The sequence below is a fragment of the Poecilia formosa genome, unplaced genomic scaffold (assembly GCF_000485575.1).
Source record: "Poecilia formosa unplaced genomic scaffold, Poecilia_formosa-5.1.2 Scaffold28, whole genome shotgun sequence".
Lineage (NCBI taxonomy): Eukaryota > Metazoa > Chordata > Actinopteri > Cyprinodontiformes > Poeciliidae > Poecilia > Poecilia formosa.
In genome coordinates, this window is record NW_006799967.1 from 3,291,618 (window position 1) to 3,310,722 (window position 19,105).

A 19,105-nucleotide genomic window follows, 5' to 3' on the forward strand; every position below is an offset into this window, starting at 1 on the left:
GCAATTCTTCCCTCTAAATATCACATTCCCCCGGAGCACGCCGCCTTTGCAGACCTTCCTGACAGCCGTGTGGCTCCTTTGTATTTTGGAGATTGCAGCTATACAGTGGATGTGCATTGAAATAGAAAGGGGACATTTGCCCTAATGATCTCCTGCGCTCCTTTCTGTCCCTTTGGATCTGTTGCATTCCGCGTTCGGTGCTCCAGGATTTCCCTTCTGAGGAGAATCCAATACCTCTTGACATGTTCTGCCTTTATTTCCTGCGCTTATTCTTTCCCCCCTTGCAGAAGTGGCTGGACGTCCTCGACGGACCAGCACCGTTCCTGTGTGAATGCATGCGGTGGCTTCCACAGTGTTGGCAATTCAGTGAACATCCCAACCCTTGTCTTCTTTGAACTCTTGCAATTACTCTTCCTGTCCTCTAACATCCCATCCCCCTCCCACCGGTCGCCCTCTTATCTTGGTGCTGACTTTTTTTTTTCTTTTTTCCCCCCTTTGGATAAAACATAAAACGCAGAAATAGAGTAACATCTCGGCCTTGCAAAATCCTTCGTACCCCGAGAACATTTTCATTTCTTGTCAAAAACCAACAACCGTCATGTTTTAAGAGTTTCATATTAGGTCATCGCAAACTAGTGATTAGAATCGTTAAATTGTCAATGCTTTGAGGAGCAATGATTCGCTGTAATATGTTAGATCAATATGCTTTGATCTAACATATCGTGCTGTAGTTCAGGCCGTATGTTCGAGATCGATGTCAAGCTAATATCAACCTCTCAAAGGGTTTCCGTCAAGTTTCCTACGTTTCCGCTCTATCAATCCACTCATCAGCCCTAACTCTCAGTAAACCATCCACGCTGCCACCACCATGCTTCACCATAATGATGGTGTTCTCTATTAGATGGACTGTCAGCAACATGTGGCGTCTCGCTGTGGGTCAAATACTTCAGTTTTGGTCTGTTTTCTATGTATTTGCCGTGACCCCTGCATGACTTTTCACAAACATCAACCGGGAGTTCTTATGAGCTTTCTTTCAACGCTTTCCTTCGTATTTATTGAAAAGATGATCAAACGCAGAAAATAAGAGTTATCTAGAGCCAAGAGTCAAATCTGAAGACTCTTTTTTTTTTTTTTGGCAGACACTTTGGTTACTAACTAGCAGAAAGCACAGCCAGTAATCAAATAGGTCTTGTGGGCAACTTATGGCACACCTTCCCCCTCAAAAAGACGTGCGATCACACAAACGTTTAATAAACCTGTGACTGTTTAACTGCCAGGACCAATCACGTCCCTTTCATTTCACTTTCAGACCTGATTTTTATTCTCTCAAAGTCTAATCTACTTATCTCTCGCAATGCTTTCCTCCTCTGCCTATGGCACACAGAACAGCGAGAGGATCCAGATAGGAAGACGCTTTTCCATCCCTTATCGTGTTGTTGATATTCATTTATTCATTGCTTTTGTTGAAATACTACATTTTCATGTGTTGGTGTACTAAGAATTGAAGACACATCTCAATCTTTGCATCTGAATAAATGAATACAGATATTTTAGAGCCACATTATTTTAATTTTCATGCCTTTTTTTCTTCTTTTTTTTCTCTTTTTTTTTAAACAAAAAAGCCTGCTTTCCCTCCGATTCTTTTAAAATCATGATGTTGTTACAGGCCGAAAAGCTTCAGACTCGTCTTCGGGATTTGGACAAGCTGCTGGCTCACTTTGATTGCCGAGGCAGATTTGGGAAGCGCCACCACCCACTGAAGTACGCCACGACGGGGCTTTACGAAGGGGAGCACCAGAGGGAAGATACTTTTCCCAACGCACTGGAGGATTTTCTGGCCTTCCAAGGTACAACAGCAAGAAAGCAAGAGATAATTTCTCGCTTCTTTTGATGCCCCCCTCCCCGTCTCTCTCTCTCTCTATCCTCCTTCTCACCCTCTTTTGTCCATCACTTCTCGAGACACATGACGGCATTCGCCTTGTGAAACACGACTCTAGCCTGTTCCCCTTTGTGTCTGATGCGGCGCATTCCTGCTCGGGAGACGATAACCATACGAGCGCGAAGGCAGTCGGGGAGCGAGGCCGAGACGTCTGATGACGTGACGCCACCCCCTGCTTTCCGCCACGCATCCCCCCCCCCGCCACGCTGCGACGGCGTTGCATACGAGGCACAACAAAGCGATTAAATCAGGAAGCAGGCAACAATACCCGACCTCTCCCAATTACTTTAGCACAATGCTGATATATCCTCATTATCTTTCGAGGGGAACAAGGCTTACAGGCTCAGCTGCACAGGCCAAATGGAGACAAAGCATAACAATATAAAACAAGGCACCATGTGACTAACTTAATCCCTATTGATATGACAGAACGTGCATCTCTAATCCCTAGTTTATAATGATTATAGTTGCAATCCTGATAACAGTTGTTGAACAAATCCCAACGCCCACGCCACACATTCCAGCCATGCTCTTTAAGACGCTGGGTGGCCTGATAGTAATATAATGAGCATGTGGGAGCCACGGGCTCTACGTGTGGGCCCCAAAACAACCCATGCTGGGACACACACTTATTTAGTTTCAATTCATAAGACAAAGATAGAATGAAGGAACAACCGACACATATTGTACTGATTGGACTCACCCCCTAATTACTTGCTTTAACAGCCAGCCAGATTATCCTCATAAACTACAAAGCGAGTGTGACAGAGGTGTTGGAATTTGGACAGACTCCCACATGCTGCCCCCCCGTCTCCTCTCTAGCGGATAGGCAGGAAGGATGAGAGTCCTTGCACGAATTACCCCGATAAATGAGAGTTTAGAGAGCAAGATAGTTGCAAGCTACAAAGAGTACGGGAAGAATAACATTCTCTGTGAAATAATCCATGAAAGACTTAATGCGGTTTTTATTTGCTTTGTTCTTCCAGAGGCACGGGAGGCCTTCATAAAACAATTTTCCTTGCTGGAAGCTTCAGCAGGCGCACTTTCAGCTCAGCTCCACGACATTACATTCGCTTTGAACTGCAGCATCAGCATGACGGAGGAGGAAGTTGAGGACGAGGGGAAGGATGGGAGGAAGGATGAGGGAAGCACAGGAGCGTGTCGAACCTTCACCAAAATCCTGCTGATGATCAAGGCCTCCGGGGATCAGCTGAAGCAGGCAACGCTGGACCTGGACAATGTGGTGGGTGACACACATGCCCAGTATCAGCAATTTGTAATGCTGAGGAAACAGCTGCGTCACCATGGGTGGAGTATATAGACGTAACTATTGACGTGCTGCCCCACCCTTCCACTATGTTGTCATAAATAGCATTTATTCATAAAAGTCCCGTTTAAAGAGTTCATGCTTGTATTGAATTGCTTGCATTTGGTTTCTAGGGAAAATTGACAACACTGGGGGCTGAGATCTGATGTGAAGCTTTAATAATTCATGCATGAAAAGGCTAAACTAAAACAATTCATGATCTATCTCTACACTATTAACACTGGGATGAATGGAAATCATCTGGGTCAGTTCACCCATTTGCTGAGTCATACCCCGACTTCCTGCTCACATCTTGTGCTAATCTACATCCATGTTGTGTTAACCATTTTGCACCTATGTACTAGATGCTTGTGATGTTGGTTATGGAAGGTTTTTTATTATTATTATTATTTTTTTTTTTTTAAATAAATTATGGGAATAACCTGAAAAATACTAATTCTCATTTAATTAAATGTATCCATATACCTCATTGACATTAAAATGTTATGGTCTTCTTGGCACATTTCCTTAAAACAGATCGTTAGTAGATATTAGATAATTACTTTTAATGTGTTGCCAAAGCAGCTGCTAAAGAACAAATTAGACGGTCTATAAGAAATCTCCTTCAGCAGATTGCAGGTCAAAAATTTGGTCTTTTTGTGAGCTACAAAAAGACCAAAACTGCAAAAGTATAAATTGGTGAAAAAGCAAAACAAAGAGTGTGCAAAGAGAAAACAAACTAAGAAAAACAAAAGAGAGGCTACCTTTTAGCACTGGCAAAGACCAAAGATTGGATTACCTTACTCGGGTAAGGTTTTTCTTTTTTTTTTTTGTTTTTTTAGCAAAAACTAAAAGGATGCATTGGTCTCTCTATATAAAAAATACATATATATGTACATGGTGCCAGATTTAAGTGAAAATGTCTGAAGTTCTATCGTTATTCCACACAAAGCCGGGACTCCTCCGTCCTATTACAGGTGTATTGACAGTTTCTAAAGGCTGCATTGCCCTCCAAAACACTTTGGATACAACTGAATCAGTTGTATCCAAAGCACGATCAGGCAGACCGAAATTGAGTGTGGCATCAGAAAATCAATACATCAAGCTTTGTTCACTGAGAGAAAAGCAACTTCATCAATTTTTAAAACATAAAAAAAAAATGCTGGAATACAAACAGCAAAATAAAAAAAAATAAAAAAAGTCCCATCAACAAAAGCCCGTCTGGCAGAGGTCTCAGAGGACGAGTAATAGTTTCTAAACCACTTCTCACGAGGTGGAAGATGGGTCCGAAATCCAAGATGTGCCAGCAGTTCACAGCAGGTGACTGGATAAGAGTCCTCTTAGAGAGATTCATTCTTTCTTTGAGATTTATGGCAGTAAGTGAAGAGTGTATATATGAGGAGACAAACGGGAAACGGAACGAAACCCTCTGTGGAACAAGGTGTGTACACACTCTGCAGGGGTTTAGGATCTAGGATGGATGCAACAGATTAACTGCAGAAGTAGCTCTAAATTGCTTAAAGACACAATGTACACTTTAGAGAGAGTGCCAAATTTAAACTGGAATAAAAACATTAAAGATCATACATGACCAAGAGGGACGAAATGAGTGTTTTTCAAAATGAGCGTCTGTCATTTTGCTAGATATGATTTTGGTTGTTTTTTTTTGTTTGTTTGTTTTGTTTGTTTTTTTTTTTAGCTATATCTGATCAAATCCCTAATAGGTGATGAGTCTTATCTCTAGCTTTATACATTCACATATAAATAGTGATGATAACAAAAGTTATACAGTAGATATTTCTGGTCAAAAATAGTCTAAATGTTAAATTATTTTTGCTCCCTTTTTATGTTTTTTGAAGGAAATAATCAAATGACATAAAATTGCAATATATTTTTGAAAACAAGTTGGGTGCATATTATAGCATTAATCTTACATAATTATATACACACTCCTTTACTGATATTCTGATGGATGTCTCCCGTTAAGTTGCATTTCAAGCACATGGCAAAACTGGTAGAGTTCACCTAAGTTAGTTGGTATGTTTGCACTGATCCACTTACAAAGTCCACAAATCAATAATGAGTTTATTTTTGTAGCTTTGGAAAACCATTCAGGAAGCTTAATTCAAGCCATTTATGGGTGTTTGGGATAATTGTCAAACCACGTCTATGTTTCAACCATCTGACTGAAAGATTAAATGTCAAAAGCTAGATGGTGAAAGCAGATGGTGTTCCAACAAAAAGACGACCTCAAACAAACACTTCTTTTTTTTTTTTTTTGTGGATTAAGCAGGCTAACACTCGCCATTTTCTTTGGTCCAAATATAACCTCTATTTAAAGATTGTGGTACATTTTGGAAAACCAACCAATTTAGATCTGACCATTTTGGTTTATAATGGCTATTAACCAGACCTTGTTAATGGCTCCAAAAATTACTTCTCTTCATCTTCCTGAGAGACATTTATCCAACTATTAGTGAGGGCGTATCTATATATTTTATTCTGTATACCTGATTTTAGCCCGAGAAAATCCTTAATAATGTTTGTTCACCCATTTATTTTTTCATTAATTAATTAAGTCTTATATTATCAGTGCACCATCAAAGCAGGATAGATGAAATAAATCAATAAAAGGCTCAAAATATTCCGAGTCATACTGATTAGTGCAGTTTAACATCAGACTGGAGCTTTGCAAACACGCCGAGGTTACATGCGACAAAATCTAGACCCTTTTATGATTATGGAACGCTTCAGGTTAACAAACAATAGACCTCTGTCCCACGCACCTAAATGGCAAACTACTTTCTCCAAAAGCAAAGATTTAACCGGTCTTTAATGGATTCCTAAATTAACAACGTGTTCTTTTCACATTTGGTGGCCTTTCATTGTGAGCCCGGGGCTTGCAGGAAGCTTTTATGGATCCGCCTGTCCTCTTATTTAGACTTCAGAGTGATCAGTGAGCTTTTTCTAGCCAAAGTGCAATTTCCTCCTTTCTGATCGTCTTTGTGCTTGCACAGACAAACTGGAACTCTGTAGCTCCCATCACTTGCAGCAGGTGTTTGGTTAATAATCAATCGACAGGCAGTCTTCCAAAAGGAGCAAAGAATTGAGCAGCGTTAATTGCTGTTCGCTCAGTTTGTTTGCATTCCTCCAAATTGGGTGTCACTCGGTAACGGACTCTGCATTCAGCCGTGTGGACATAATTTTTCGTGGGACAACACTTCAGTGGATACGTACGTCATTTTTAATGACATGCACTTACCGGCCATTTAATTAGGTACACCCAACTTGTACCGGCTTGCGTCCTATTCCCTTCATAGAGCCGCCTTCGTTCTCTGTGGCACAAATTCAGCGGCGTTTTGTAACACTCATCTGATTCTATATTGAAATGATAGCATCTCTCTGTTCCTGCAGACTTCTTGTTTGCACATCCAATTGGCGCTCTGCAATGCAAAGAACTCATTGCCAAGCTCAAGAAGCTAGTTTGAGATGACGACATCCTGCTGGAAGTTATTGTCTTTCTGCTGTAGCTCATTTTCTTCAAGGTTCAATGTGTTGGGCTTTCGAAAAGCCACACACCAAAGATGTAATTTGAGATGTTATTTGAGGTACACTTCCCAGTCATGTCAAATCAGTCTGCAGATTCTCCTCTGACATCTTATTAGATAAGATCTCTTTTGTTTTTTACTCCATTCTCAGTTAACCCAAAATACGATTTTAGTTTATATGCTTGAAAAATTAGAACAAACTTAGAATCCAGAGAAACTCACCTAGAGAAGCTACTCATTACCTTAGATCAACATTTAGGACAATCTATAGAGAACCAACACTTTTATTACTTTAGACCAACACTTGGTTTATTATTGTCCAGAGAAACTTCTTCTAGCTTATAGATTATGGAGTAATTATTCTTATAACAGGAGCATCTAGTTTATATATTCAGGAATTGCAACAAACGTAGAATCCAGAGAAACTCTTATTAGCTTATCTAGAGAAACTACTCACTACCTTAAATCAACATTATCAGAACAAGAATCCAGAGACGTCTACTAGTTTATAAGTCACAGAATACTTATTTTTTTCATCATTTTTCTTCTTTTGCTATTTCATTTGGTTTGTTGTTTTGTTGTTTTTCTGTATAATTCATGCAAAGCACTTTGAATTGCCTTGTTGCTGAAAATGTGCTGTATAAATGAAATTACCTTACCTTACCTTACAGCAGGGCAGCAGTTTCTGAATCAGACAAACCAGCTCTTCTTGCAGTAGCAACAATACTAAATTCAGAACCATCTAAATCTTCTTTTCTTACATTTTCTGAACTGTTTTAGACTTCAGCACTCCATCTTCGTAACGTCTAGATGATCAAATCTAATGGGCTTCTCTCATTTGATTGGCATAATTGTTAAACAGAATGTGAACATGCCATAACACTATGACATAACACGGTGTCAGGTTAGTGTGTATTTAAACAGACAGGCTCGATGCAAAAAGTTATCTAGGAAACCCGAGACTTTCTTTCCTTTTGTTGAAATGATAAAATTAGAGTAAAACGTGGTTTAAAGCCAGGCCTGCCACTCACTGTGCTGCCTTCCCTCCCTATCGTTTTCACAGATCATTTCTTTTGAAGCCATGTCAGCGCCCAACAAATGGAGCATAATGGTCAACGACTCCCAGGTCCTAATGAAAAGGTAAGTCTGTTCAATGGGCTTTCAGCGGTCAATTAAAAGCTGAGTCTGTTCCAGTAATCTGCGGATCTCTGCTCGGCTGCTTTTTCGTGCTTGTCGCTCACAGTGCGGTCATGCCGCAGCGAGTCGATGCTCTCGACCACTCGGAGCTCGCAGCTCTATTATATGCCTGTTCCAGAAACCTGGCCAGGAGATCCAGTGTGTGGGGTGGGGGGAAAGCATCAATGCTCAAATCTATTTCACCTCACCTCAGGCAGTCGTAATGGTCTATTATTCTACGCTGCATGCTTTTTTTTTTCTCCCTTTTCTTTTCACTTTGTCCACCTTTCTTTCTTTCCTTTTATTTATTTATTTTCTTTTCCTTTGCAGTCACAGAGAAACGGCGGACCACATTGAGGCCGTAGCCAGCAGGGCGGTGCGTGAGTCAACGCAGGCTTTCAGCTTCCTGATGGATCTACTGCAGGACAACTCCACAGAGGAGTACACCAGGAATCTGAAAGAGCAGTGAGCAAAAAACAACCAAATTAACTCTCGCACACGCGCACACACACACGCACGCACGCACGCACGCACGCACACACACACACACACACACACAAGCATGAAAAGGAAACACAAGCAGGGAGAATGCTTAAGTTGGTCACATAACACAGTCATTACTTATTAACCCAACAAGCCGCTCAGCTCTCTGGATTTTTTCGGCTTTTGCACTGTATTTCCAACAAAGTTGTACCTATCCTTGCATTATCGCCCAAAGCCCTCTCTTTCACTGCAATCTTTTATTTATTTATTTATTTTTTTTAAAAGCACGCTGGAGTTTAGGAGTAAGACATTTAGTCACAGGGGGGACAGCTTCTCTCCGCTGTAAGCCTATTGCTTTCTTGGATTTGCAGCACGCTCACTGCATCTCCTAGCATGTGATTGCTCTGAGGATTATCCCGAACACCAGACAGAATGATGCAAAAAGCCCTCCGGTGGCCATGATGAGAGCAAAGAAGCGAGGAGCTCAAAATTGATTACCCCCCTCCTAACGGGAGTCAGCTTGATTCGGGAGAGTTCTGCGGTGCTGCACATCACCACGTATGTGTGTGTGCGTGTGTGCGCGTGTGTGTGTGTGTGTGAGAGGCACTTTATAGGATGCAAAGTGAGCAGTTTTAGCACAGATGGGCACCATTAAATTGCTTTTCCCACACATATTTCCCCATGTGTTGATACTTTAGCAGAGGCGTTTTATTGTTTGGAAGCTATCGAACCAGAAAAGAACCAAAGTGTTCAATGTGTTTCTAAAAATAGACCTTCAGGTCTCTGCCTCGCCGAGCCCGAATTGTGAAGCATGATTGTATTAAAAAATGTTTAAACCAATTAAAAACTGTGTTTTCATGCAGTTGCTGTGAACAAATCTAGTGCTTTGCACATTGGAATGTTTTCATAATGATTTAATGTGGAGAAAGATTTATATAATTCATATTTCTTTTAAAAGTCTTAATTTTGTCTCGGCTAATTTTAAACATACTGATAGTAGTTAGGATATTGAATAAGGGGATTGTCAAATAATAATAATAAAATAATAAACATTATTTGGGATGTATCTCATACCTACTTCTTTCACTACGTTTTGCTTCAAAGCATTTGGGTTTCTTGCTTTTCAGAATCACTGAACAGGAATCACTAAGGTAACTCTAGATGAGCAAAAAACACAACTTTTCCATTGTTTTATTTTCATTTTCCATTAAAACATGAATGCCAAGGTTTCCATGTGCTTTGCTTATTTTTGGAGAAACCAGTTATGAGTAGAATTACTTTATTTGTTTCAGATTGTTGTTGTTGGTTGTGTTGCCTGAAAATGAATGATCTCAGTAATATAATCTCACACTAAAGAATTGATGTGTTTTTCCCAGATAAAGCTACATTTCTAACTTCTTATCACACCCTCTTCATTGTTGGTGCTCTTCCTGATTTGTTTGTTGCAGTCCTAATGGTTGTAGACATGGGCAAGTTTAGATGAGTTGCATTTTTCATCTCATTTCTTGACTTATCAAGGTATTGATGACTTTTGAATGACATGTTTTTTCCCCAATTTTGATGGGTAGCGAGAATAAATGAGCCTGCATGTAGTGTGACCACCACAGTAATTACGAATGGTGGATTACTAATAAAAAGGAAATGTTTTGCATGCATTGTTTATAAAAATCATTAAAAATGCTATTAATTCTGCCATTGGTGCTTTTATATCTAAATGTAGTCAAATGTTAGATGAAAAGGTTGTGTTTGATCATGCTACTGCTATAAAATGTCAATGTGTTGTAATGATATTAGTCCTAAATTGCAAAACAGTGTAACATTTTGTTTTCATCAATTAGGTTCTACGCATTTTAAATGCAAACTAGTACTGTAGTTTCCTTTGGTGCAGCTTTTAAGATTAGGAACAAAAGCTATTAGAAAACTGGAGGTATAGTTTTTTTGTTGTTGTTTTTCCCCTAAAGAAACACCTGCAGTTTTATCAAAAGCGTCTTGGAAGTAAATAGAAGAATAAAAGTTTTGGAGCCAGGTTTCGATATGATAAAAGTCTAGATTTTAATACAGGTCGGGAAGCAACAATGAATTTGCAAAACACAGGAACAGGAACGTTTTTCTTCTGTGTTTTAATGTTCCGCAATAAAGAGTCACACAAGCCCAGAGCATTTGTCGCACATGCCGACTCAAATTATTTAAGTGCAATCAAAGTTGCATGTATAGAAATAATGTTATTATGACATAAAATCAGGAGATAAGATATTCTGTTTGGCTGATAGGGAATGTTTTTTTTTTATTATACAGAAATCATAAAAAACCCAACCCTGGTCTAAACCTCATTAAATGGTAAACATGAATATCAAAAGCTTGATTTTAATCCGATCATATTTTGACGTATTTGCAGAAAATCACTCTGTGCGTGTCCAACGAAGAAAAACAATTTCCTATGGTTGAAATGTGTGTATGTATTTTGCAGTAAAAAAAAAAAAAATCTCTTTGATTAAACCAAGACTGCTGCAGTTTCCAGTTCCTCTTGCGAAAGCTTTACGATTTTAAATTAAAGACATGTGACACTGGGGTTAGCATGCATGTTATTACTGGATGTAATGTAGTCAATTTAAAGGCGTTCTAAATGATGTTTGACCTTCCTATCATTGTTTACAGGCTTAACACACTGTATTTGTTTGTTTTTATTGGGGGTTTTTCTTCACTCAGAACAGTTTGATCCAAACATTAAAGTAGTTAAGTGACAAAGGATGCGACAAACTTGATATGATTTTATCAAACAATTACTTTACAGCACAGCTCTGTTGTATTTTATTTAACTTATGTTGCGTTGACCACTGCAACTTGATTTTCTTTGCATAAAGCGTTAAATGTTGTCATTATGCTTTTTGCTAAAAATGAAAGTCATTAACTTTTCCACAGATTTTATGGTTTAATGAAACCGAACTGCATTGTTTTTTGCTCAGACATAAAACTATGCAGCCATGTGAAAAGCCCCAACCTGTTCTGAATGTTACAAGATTCCTGCACTCTGCCAAACATTTTAATTCATTTCTGGGGCAACGAGTGCTTAGCAGCCCTGCTCTATTTGCGTATACCTGCTCTTTTGAGGCAAAACAGATCAGGTCAGATGATAAAAAATGACCACGTCAACATCCCCTGCACTGCGTCCAACACCTTTCGTTATTCATCGTGCGTTCTTTCCGCAGCGTCAATCTCGCCTTACTCCTCTTTACACGTGAATCGCGAACGGAGTTTCCTCATCGTCGGTATCAATAAAGGCACAGGGTTTCCGTGTCAAAATGTTGCAGTGAAAGCTCCTGAATTCTCTCAGTGAATACGGGGCACTGACAATCCCGCGGCACATCGCTTAGTATTTCCCCACATCAAATGAATGCAGTGCAACCTGATTCTAGCTCATTTTAGCTTTACTGCCTTATTTGTGACTAACCTGCCGTCCTTCCCTCCTGCACTCGTGCCAGAATAACCCGAATGCAGCAGCAGAAGGAAAACCTCACTGCGCTGCTAAATGTTACTGTAGCCGAACATCTGGCCCTGGTGGAAGAAGATGCCTCTTTCAAGCTTGCCCTGGGTAACTTCACATCATCCTTGCATCAGCTGACTCTGATGGATGCCAGAGCAGCATCAGACATGAACCAAACAGACTTCAACCAAACACATCCGGACAACTCCCCTGCACAGGTCAGTCAAGACAAGTCAGTCAAGACGCTCTAGAATTTGTAGTGTTTGTTTGTTGACTGATGTGTGTGTGTGATTATACGGCCACATGGGTGGAATGCATAAAAGATGCACAAGTCAGGCTAACTGCACTGATATACTGTTGAAATGGAAGAACTTTCTCCGCAGAGCTTTGCAATACGCAGAGGGAATAGTTGGACGATTTGAATCAGCTGTGTTGGAGCAGAGATCCATCTAAAACATGCAGGACATCGAGGACTGGAACTGGACATCTGGGTGCCGTTACCCCAAAAATGGTGGTGGTGGCAGTATTGTTCTTTGGTGAAGATATAGAAAACTCCGAAGCATAGCAGTTACTGATGCATTCACTTTCTAGTTGGACTTTGTATGTAAATGTCTGGAAAAACAAGCAGAATTCTTCCAGAAGTCAAAATATTTCATGGGAAAATTCATAAAGAACATTGTGTGAAAGGTAGCATTTTTTTATATAACAAGTGGGTGAATTATTGTTATTGGCACATACAGAGAATTGTAATTATGCATATTTTTTTTTTTGGTTAGTAAAGAACCTAAGCACATAGGCTGATAATGGCAAAAAAAATAGCAGTTTTAATAATAAACTACAATAAAAATCTAATTAAACTGGATACAAAAACGAATATAGCAAATATGTTTCTGATGATTTCGCTGAAACTTGTATTAGCATATTGATTTATACAATGGCCAGTTTCACAAAGGCTGAAGCTCATTATAGTTCAGCTGCGGTAGGAGAGACGGGTGTAAACTCACACTTGACTGGTCGGAGGAGGCAGGCGACCACCAGGAAGTAATTTAAGTTTTCCGCTTGATTTAACATTTGGCATGCAAAGATCACCACGCTGGCAAAGAAGAGAATATTTTTGGCAGAGGCCGCGGCTCAAAGGGTGCGCATTATTCCAGACGGGGGGGCGGCAAACCTCTTCAGCATCTCCAAGCAAACAAAATACTGCAAACTGAAAACACTCGGGTTCAGATTTTCTTGTGTTGTAGATTTCAAATGTAACAACACAGGTGTGGGATAATGTGACCTCTTGAGAAAAACGGGTTGGTTATTTTATCTCCAAATAAACGTACACTTATCTGCGTTGTTTTCTGTCTGTGCAGATGAGTGAGGACATTTTAAAACGGACAGAAGAGCTGGACCAAGAAATTCAGACCAAAGAAAATCTCATCAGTAACATTAGCAAGGAGATGGAGTCAGTAAAGCAGACAGTCTTGAAAAACCTCGAAGAAGTAGATGCAATAAAAATGGTAAGTATGTGTTGTTGTTTTATTTTATTTTTTTTCTTTTGAATGTGAAAGTTATTGGCCAACCTCATAAAATAAGTTGGATTCCAATATTTTGCTTGTAAGGGTGAAAAATTTGATTTAGCTTGATTAGGTTGACTCTAAGCACAAAGCAGTGTCTGTTTCTCTTGCTAAAAACAGATATTTTTAATTTATGGAGGGAAGTGATCTCTGATGTGACACTTTAAACTAGTCTTAAATAAACTCACATTGTTTGGGACTGTTCAGCTTCTGATCTCATTCACCCAGAAAGTAAGCCAGTGCACACTCTGGAGTAAGTTTGAGAAGACTTGTGTGAGCTTCACCTTCTTCCACAACCACTTGGTACTTGTCCTCTAGGTTAGGTTGTTTTTCACTTTCCATTCCCAAACAGCAGAGCTCTGTGGGATGTCTATTTTCTGCTACTTAAACTCGATATCCACCTCTTTTTGCAGGTCCTTGACTCTGCACCAATCGGAAAGCAGCTCCACTTTGTTCTTGTACTTCCTGTCACTCCTCCTTTTAGTCTGACCACACGTCATCTGCAAACTTCTGCATACTGCAGGGGTGTAGGAGTGCTATAATATGTGCATGACAATTAATGCTACAGGCTAACATTAGCATGTTTTCTCTTTGTTTTTTATTGCTAATTCAGCATATGACACATCTCATAAACTTTGCTTTGAACAATTTTTACAATTGGTGTTTTGGCAAAGACGAAAACCTCAGCTGTCTTGCAAACTAGAGCTTAATTTGAGTAGGTTTTATCAACATGACTTGTGGGGAGATTTTGTGTCATGTTTAGGTTTTGTTTCACAATTTAATTTCCTTTTTTTTTCTCACTTTGTGCAGCTGCAAGGGAATGTTCAGGAGGCAAAAGCTTCTGCTTTGACATCAGTGGTGCTGGGGAAAGACGTGGAGTCAGACATCATCACCATCCACAGAGAAGTAGAAAGTAAGACTGTTTCTTCATGAAATGTTCAAGAATTATTCATCTTAAATTAAAAAGTCAAATATCAAGCTAACAAGATGTAAAGCCTGTCCACAGCTGAGTGTATTTGCATATCACTTGGAAAGTATAATGAAGTGGAAAGCTTTTTTTTTTTTTTTTTTTTTTCCTAATTTTTACAGTCATTTTTTTTTTGGCTGAAATATTAAACATGAATCAAATGAACATTAGAGGATAGTTCTCTGATCAGACAACCGGAATAAGATCTTGAAGAAAACGATGGGTCCTCGGCCGAAAGACGACGACCACCTCGAATCTACACCGCGTTGAGTTAAGAACATCTTGTCTTCCCGTGTCGATTCTCACATCTGCAGACATGGTGAAAGAGTGGCCTCGCCGGCAGGCTCAGACGAAGACGGCGTTAAAGAAGCAAAGACCCCAGGACGAAAAGATCCTTTCAGAGGTCAGGAAGAAGGTCAGGCAAATTGAGAAGATGCTGGATCCTGCGAGGGAAAACGCCAGCCTCACTAGGAACATCACAAAGGAGGCAGAGCAAATGGCGCACGATGTGGCGAAGGTATGGGCTTGTTTTGTTCGTTTTCCAACTGACTAGTTTAGACTGAAATAATTTAGCTGATTTAAACACTTGAACACATTTAACCTCTAAATTTGGGCCTGTTTGTTGTGATTTGTTTGGAGTGGAGGGTTGCCTTGTTTAGTTGGGTGGTATTGACATTTATTTTGTTTTCAAAGTTTCCCTCCACCTGCCTGGGACTAGAGATTTTCATAATATTAAATTATGAAGTCAAATTACAATATGAAAACTCCACCTAAGTGCAGTTTAATCAGCAGTGGTGTAGAAACATTAGGCTTAAAACTCTGAACTTGTCCTTACAGACATGTTATGCATCTTGTTTGCAGGGATCCAAAGCCATTCTGACCCAAGCCAAGCATACCAGGACTTCAACTTCTCACCTTAACTCACAAATAGACTCTGCTTTAAACAAGTTGTCAGAACAAGAATTACTAACAGAGAAAGCAAAATCCATGATCCCATCAGAGGTAAGTTTAAGTAAACGTCCAGAAAAATACAGTAAATGTCTTTCCATATCTGTCCATTTTATGTCAAGTGGCCAAAGAGAGGCCAACAAACAAAGTATCTTCATTTCTTCATTCATCTGTTATAATGGCCCAGTCAAAGTCTGGGCAAGTTGAGAATATTATATTTTTATTCATAAGGAGTTTTTAAAACCATGATTGTAATTGTTTCCGGTCTTTGGTATTTTTGTGGCAACACAAAGCGCTTTACACAAGATAAAAACAAACCAACAAATCCAAAATAAATCGATAAGATGTGGTTTATTGGAAAGCAGTGTCGTATATCGTCCCACCTTGTCATCTTGATGTATTGTTACATCACTTTTAAGGAACCAAGACAAGACAAACATTGACTAAAACTCAAGTTGAACTTTAGAAAGCATTGAGGAAGAGCTGTCGTATGAGATGTAATTAAACTGGGTTTTAAAGCTGCTTGGAGATGTAATTTGCTTTCTGGACCTTTTTTTGTTTTTTGCCCATTAACTCTAAACTGGTGAGCATTTTGGCAGGAAAATGTCTTCCTCCAAGTTACAGTTTAGTTCCTATCTAGATCTCTGCATACTGATCTCCTCCTTTGTTTAAAATTAAAAAAAAAAAGTGTAATCATTTTATGTTCTTCTGTCCAGCCTGAAGTGTCACTTTCCAGCATAAAGAATGACATGGAAGCAGCTAAACTCCAGTTAGAGGCATATTCTGTTACGCTAAGTGAACTAATCAGCAAAATAGGTAAGTCTGTCACATCAACAGTGTCGCTAGAGCAAACTTATATATGATTATCTTTTTTCTAAAACACCGTATTAGTTTTACACTAGATGAAAAAGGAGATTTTCCAAAAGGTTCTACATATTCACCCAAGTGCCTTAGGCACCAATACAATGATTTTTAAGTTTCAGAGAAAATGTTAAAGTCTCCCATCTTCGATGCTGTGTACCAATTATCTTTTGTTATTGTTGACTTACTGGCCTTAACTAGTCCTTTAAATTTTTAGGATTTTTATGACGAAAAAACCCTAAAGTGCATCAACACCAAAAGTTGTTGATGCACTTTTGGTGTAATTTTAGTTTCTGGCCAGGCATGGGAAGCCTCACCACTGTTCCATATTTCATCCATTTGTGGATAACAGGCTGAGGTTTGCTGGAGTCCCGAAGCCTAAAGGCCAATGCATACCGAACAAGAGCCAATAAACTGGTTCTTTTACTGTGAGGAAAAACAGCTACGTTCTTGCTGCCAAGGACATTGCATACTTAAAAATAACAAGATGTCTTGATATTTCTATCCCAGTGCAGCACAGCTACTTTATATTTAAGGATTCAGCAGAGTATATAGTCAGGAACAACCTGCAGGAACCGCCAAACTAGAGATGCAAGAAGAGAATGGCATCATTGAGTTCCTTCAGTGCTTGGCAAGAGGAAACGTTGCTCTGTTATTGCAGAAAATGCATTTCCCTTTAGAAATATCTCCGTTTCCAGACTGAACGGTGCCACTGACTTTACCTCTTGTGTGTTCTTGAATTGTCTTTGGTGGGGGTTGAGCTGCTGCTGTTTTGGGGGCCTTTAGCCTACTTCATGTTGTCAGAAAGGTTCTAGTTAGGTGATTTCTTGATTCTACTGTTCTCAAGCCTGATGAGAAAAGTGAACTCAACTCAAATTTATGGGGTGAACCTGAGTGAACATATGATTTGAGAAAGTGGGTGGGTTGCTTTTTTTGCACACTTCCAGTTTGGTTTTGGTAGATTTGCTCCTTTATCAATTGATTTAAAAAAATAAAAATCAACAACAACAACATAATATTCCTTTATCTTACTTTGTTTCCTTTAATATCCTTATATTTCTACGTTGTACGCTGTGAGTGCGTCATATTCCTTGTATGTGTATTTAATATCGGTCAAAAAAAGCTGGTTCTGATTCTGATCAATTTTTTTGTATTTAATCTTGATCTTAAAGTAAGATTTGTTTTAGAATCTGAAACATTTAGTCATATTAAAAAGGCTAACGCAGAAGAAATCTGTAAATCACCAATGCTTTTTCCACAGCAACGCATATGCCAAGTTGTAGAATTAGCTAGAAAGCCCAGGACTTGGCACTTTATCGTCAGCATGTTAACATGCCTGGGAGGATAACGACCAAATCACTGTAATTAGGTCATCATGCAGACTCGAGCACCGTTTGAATTTTTAATGCAGGGAGTCCATCAGTGAACAAAGAAAAAAAAAATCCTCCTCTGATTTTCCATCTATTCTGTCTCCTGTGTGTTTTTTCGCCAGACGGGAGCGTGCCTCTGGAGCGGTTTCATCGAATCCTAAACGAAACGGAGCGCCGCCTGAGCATGCTGCGTGGGAGCGTGGAGAGCCCGGCGCTGGGCTCCAAGATCCAGAAGCTGCAGTCTGCTGCCAGAGAACAGCAGAGCCGCCTGTCCCTCATCGAGCAGGACATCCAGGAGATAAGGGAGGAGAGAGAGAGTCTCAGGGACATTGCCTCCAACCTGCCTCAGTCCTGCGCCCAGGCCTTGGGAGAAGGTAAAGCCTAGAAATGGGAGATGGTTGGGATTGCAACATCAAAAAAAAAAAAAAGCAACCAAACATCAGAAAAAGTCTGGGACAATGTTTTTAATAAAAGGAGCTGGAGTCTTTTCTTCTTTTTTTTTTTCAGCTTCAAAACTCACCGATATCTTCTCAGATTTTCCTTTTTTTTTTTTTTTTTGCCCTAAGCTACAATTCATTTTCCCATCATTGAGCGAAGACATAGACAGTTTAGCCAAATGCCTCCGAGCTCTCCTCTGTCTCCAGTGAGTCATATCTGATCCCCCTCCTTCATCTTGATGTTTTTCTTTCTCTCTCTCTCCCTTCAATTTTCCAATTTCTTCTGTTTTTTTCTTTTTTTTTTTTTTTTCACCACCAACATTATCAGAATTTCAATTTCCCTGCGAACAACATCAACCAGCCGGCCCCCCGAGAACACCCACAAGTTTTGGAATACTGCTGACTTTCCTTTCGGGGGTAAAAAGGTGTGTCTGAGGGCTCCTTCAGACTGACACATTCATTTACACTTCAGCTCTCCTTTCATCACCGCGCCTTAATTAACAATTAGTCATCTTGGCCTCGGCGGTATTCAGGTCAGGCTTCATCGGCACGCAGCCTGGCTTTTTGGGTATTCTCATGGTGCCTACCTGCCTGTTTTTGTTTTCCTCTTTTTACTGAGTCACTATCAAGTTGTCAAGTTGCCTTGTGTCCTGGGGGTCACGGACGGTGAGTATGGACGGCTCCCTGTGACCAAGCTGTTTGAGCAATCTCTTCAAAACTTTCCTTAAGTGACATAGCTAATGAACAGGCCTGGGCCAGTCTTACCATACTTATAGAAAAATAAAAAATAATGGCTCACCATGATCTAATGATAATCCCTGATGATATGTCCTGCAGTAGATGCACATAAACTCTGAGCATAATTAAATCCATATTTGACTTGTTCCCATATGAAAGATTTAGTCTTATATTGGTCTAAATGGAAAGGGAAGTCATTTAAAGAGCTCAATTTTGTGTATTAACTAATGAAAACTACTGTAAAAATCATATACTTTCTTGAAAAAATGTAAGTGTAGGGCATTGGTAG

The 19,105-nt window shown here is 39.7% G+C and overlaps 1 protein-coding gene across 1 annotated transcript in view; it reads left to right on the forward strand.

Annotated features, from left to right (window-relative positions):
• The window catches only part of lamc3 (laminin, gamma 3), a 124,881-nt gene extending 106,812 nt beyond the window's left edge, over positions 1 to 18,069 (forward strand). Inside the window, exons 18-28 of the mRNA XM_007548924.2 lie at positions 1,667 to 1,847; positions 2,926 to 3,182; positions 7,857 to 7,933; positions 8,300 to 8,434; positions 11,932 to 12,151; positions 13,292 to 13,438; positions 14,306 to 14,408; positions 14,777 to 14,979; positions 15,324 to 15,464; positions 16,127 to 16,226; positions 17,764 to 18,069. Coding sequence (XP_007548986.1) covers positions 1,667 to 1,847; positions 2,926 to 3,182; positions 7,857 to 7,933; positions 8,300 to 8,434; positions 11,932 to 12,151; positions 13,292 to 13,438; positions 14,306 to 14,408; positions 14,777 to 14,979; positions 15,324 to 15,464; positions 16,127 to 16,226; positions 17,764 to 18,026 — 1,827 coding nt within the window. The 3' untranslated portion in view covers positions 18,027 to 18,069. The remainder of the gene's footprint in view (positions 1 to 1,666; positions 1,848 to 2,925; positions 3,183 to 7,856; positions 7,934 to 8,299; positions 8,435 to 11,931; positions 12,152 to 13,291; positions 13,439 to 14,305; positions 14,409 to 14,776; positions 14,980 to 15,323; positions 15,465 to 16,126; positions 16,227 to 17,763) is intronic.
• Positions 18,070 to 19,105: the final 1,036 nt, after the last annotated feature.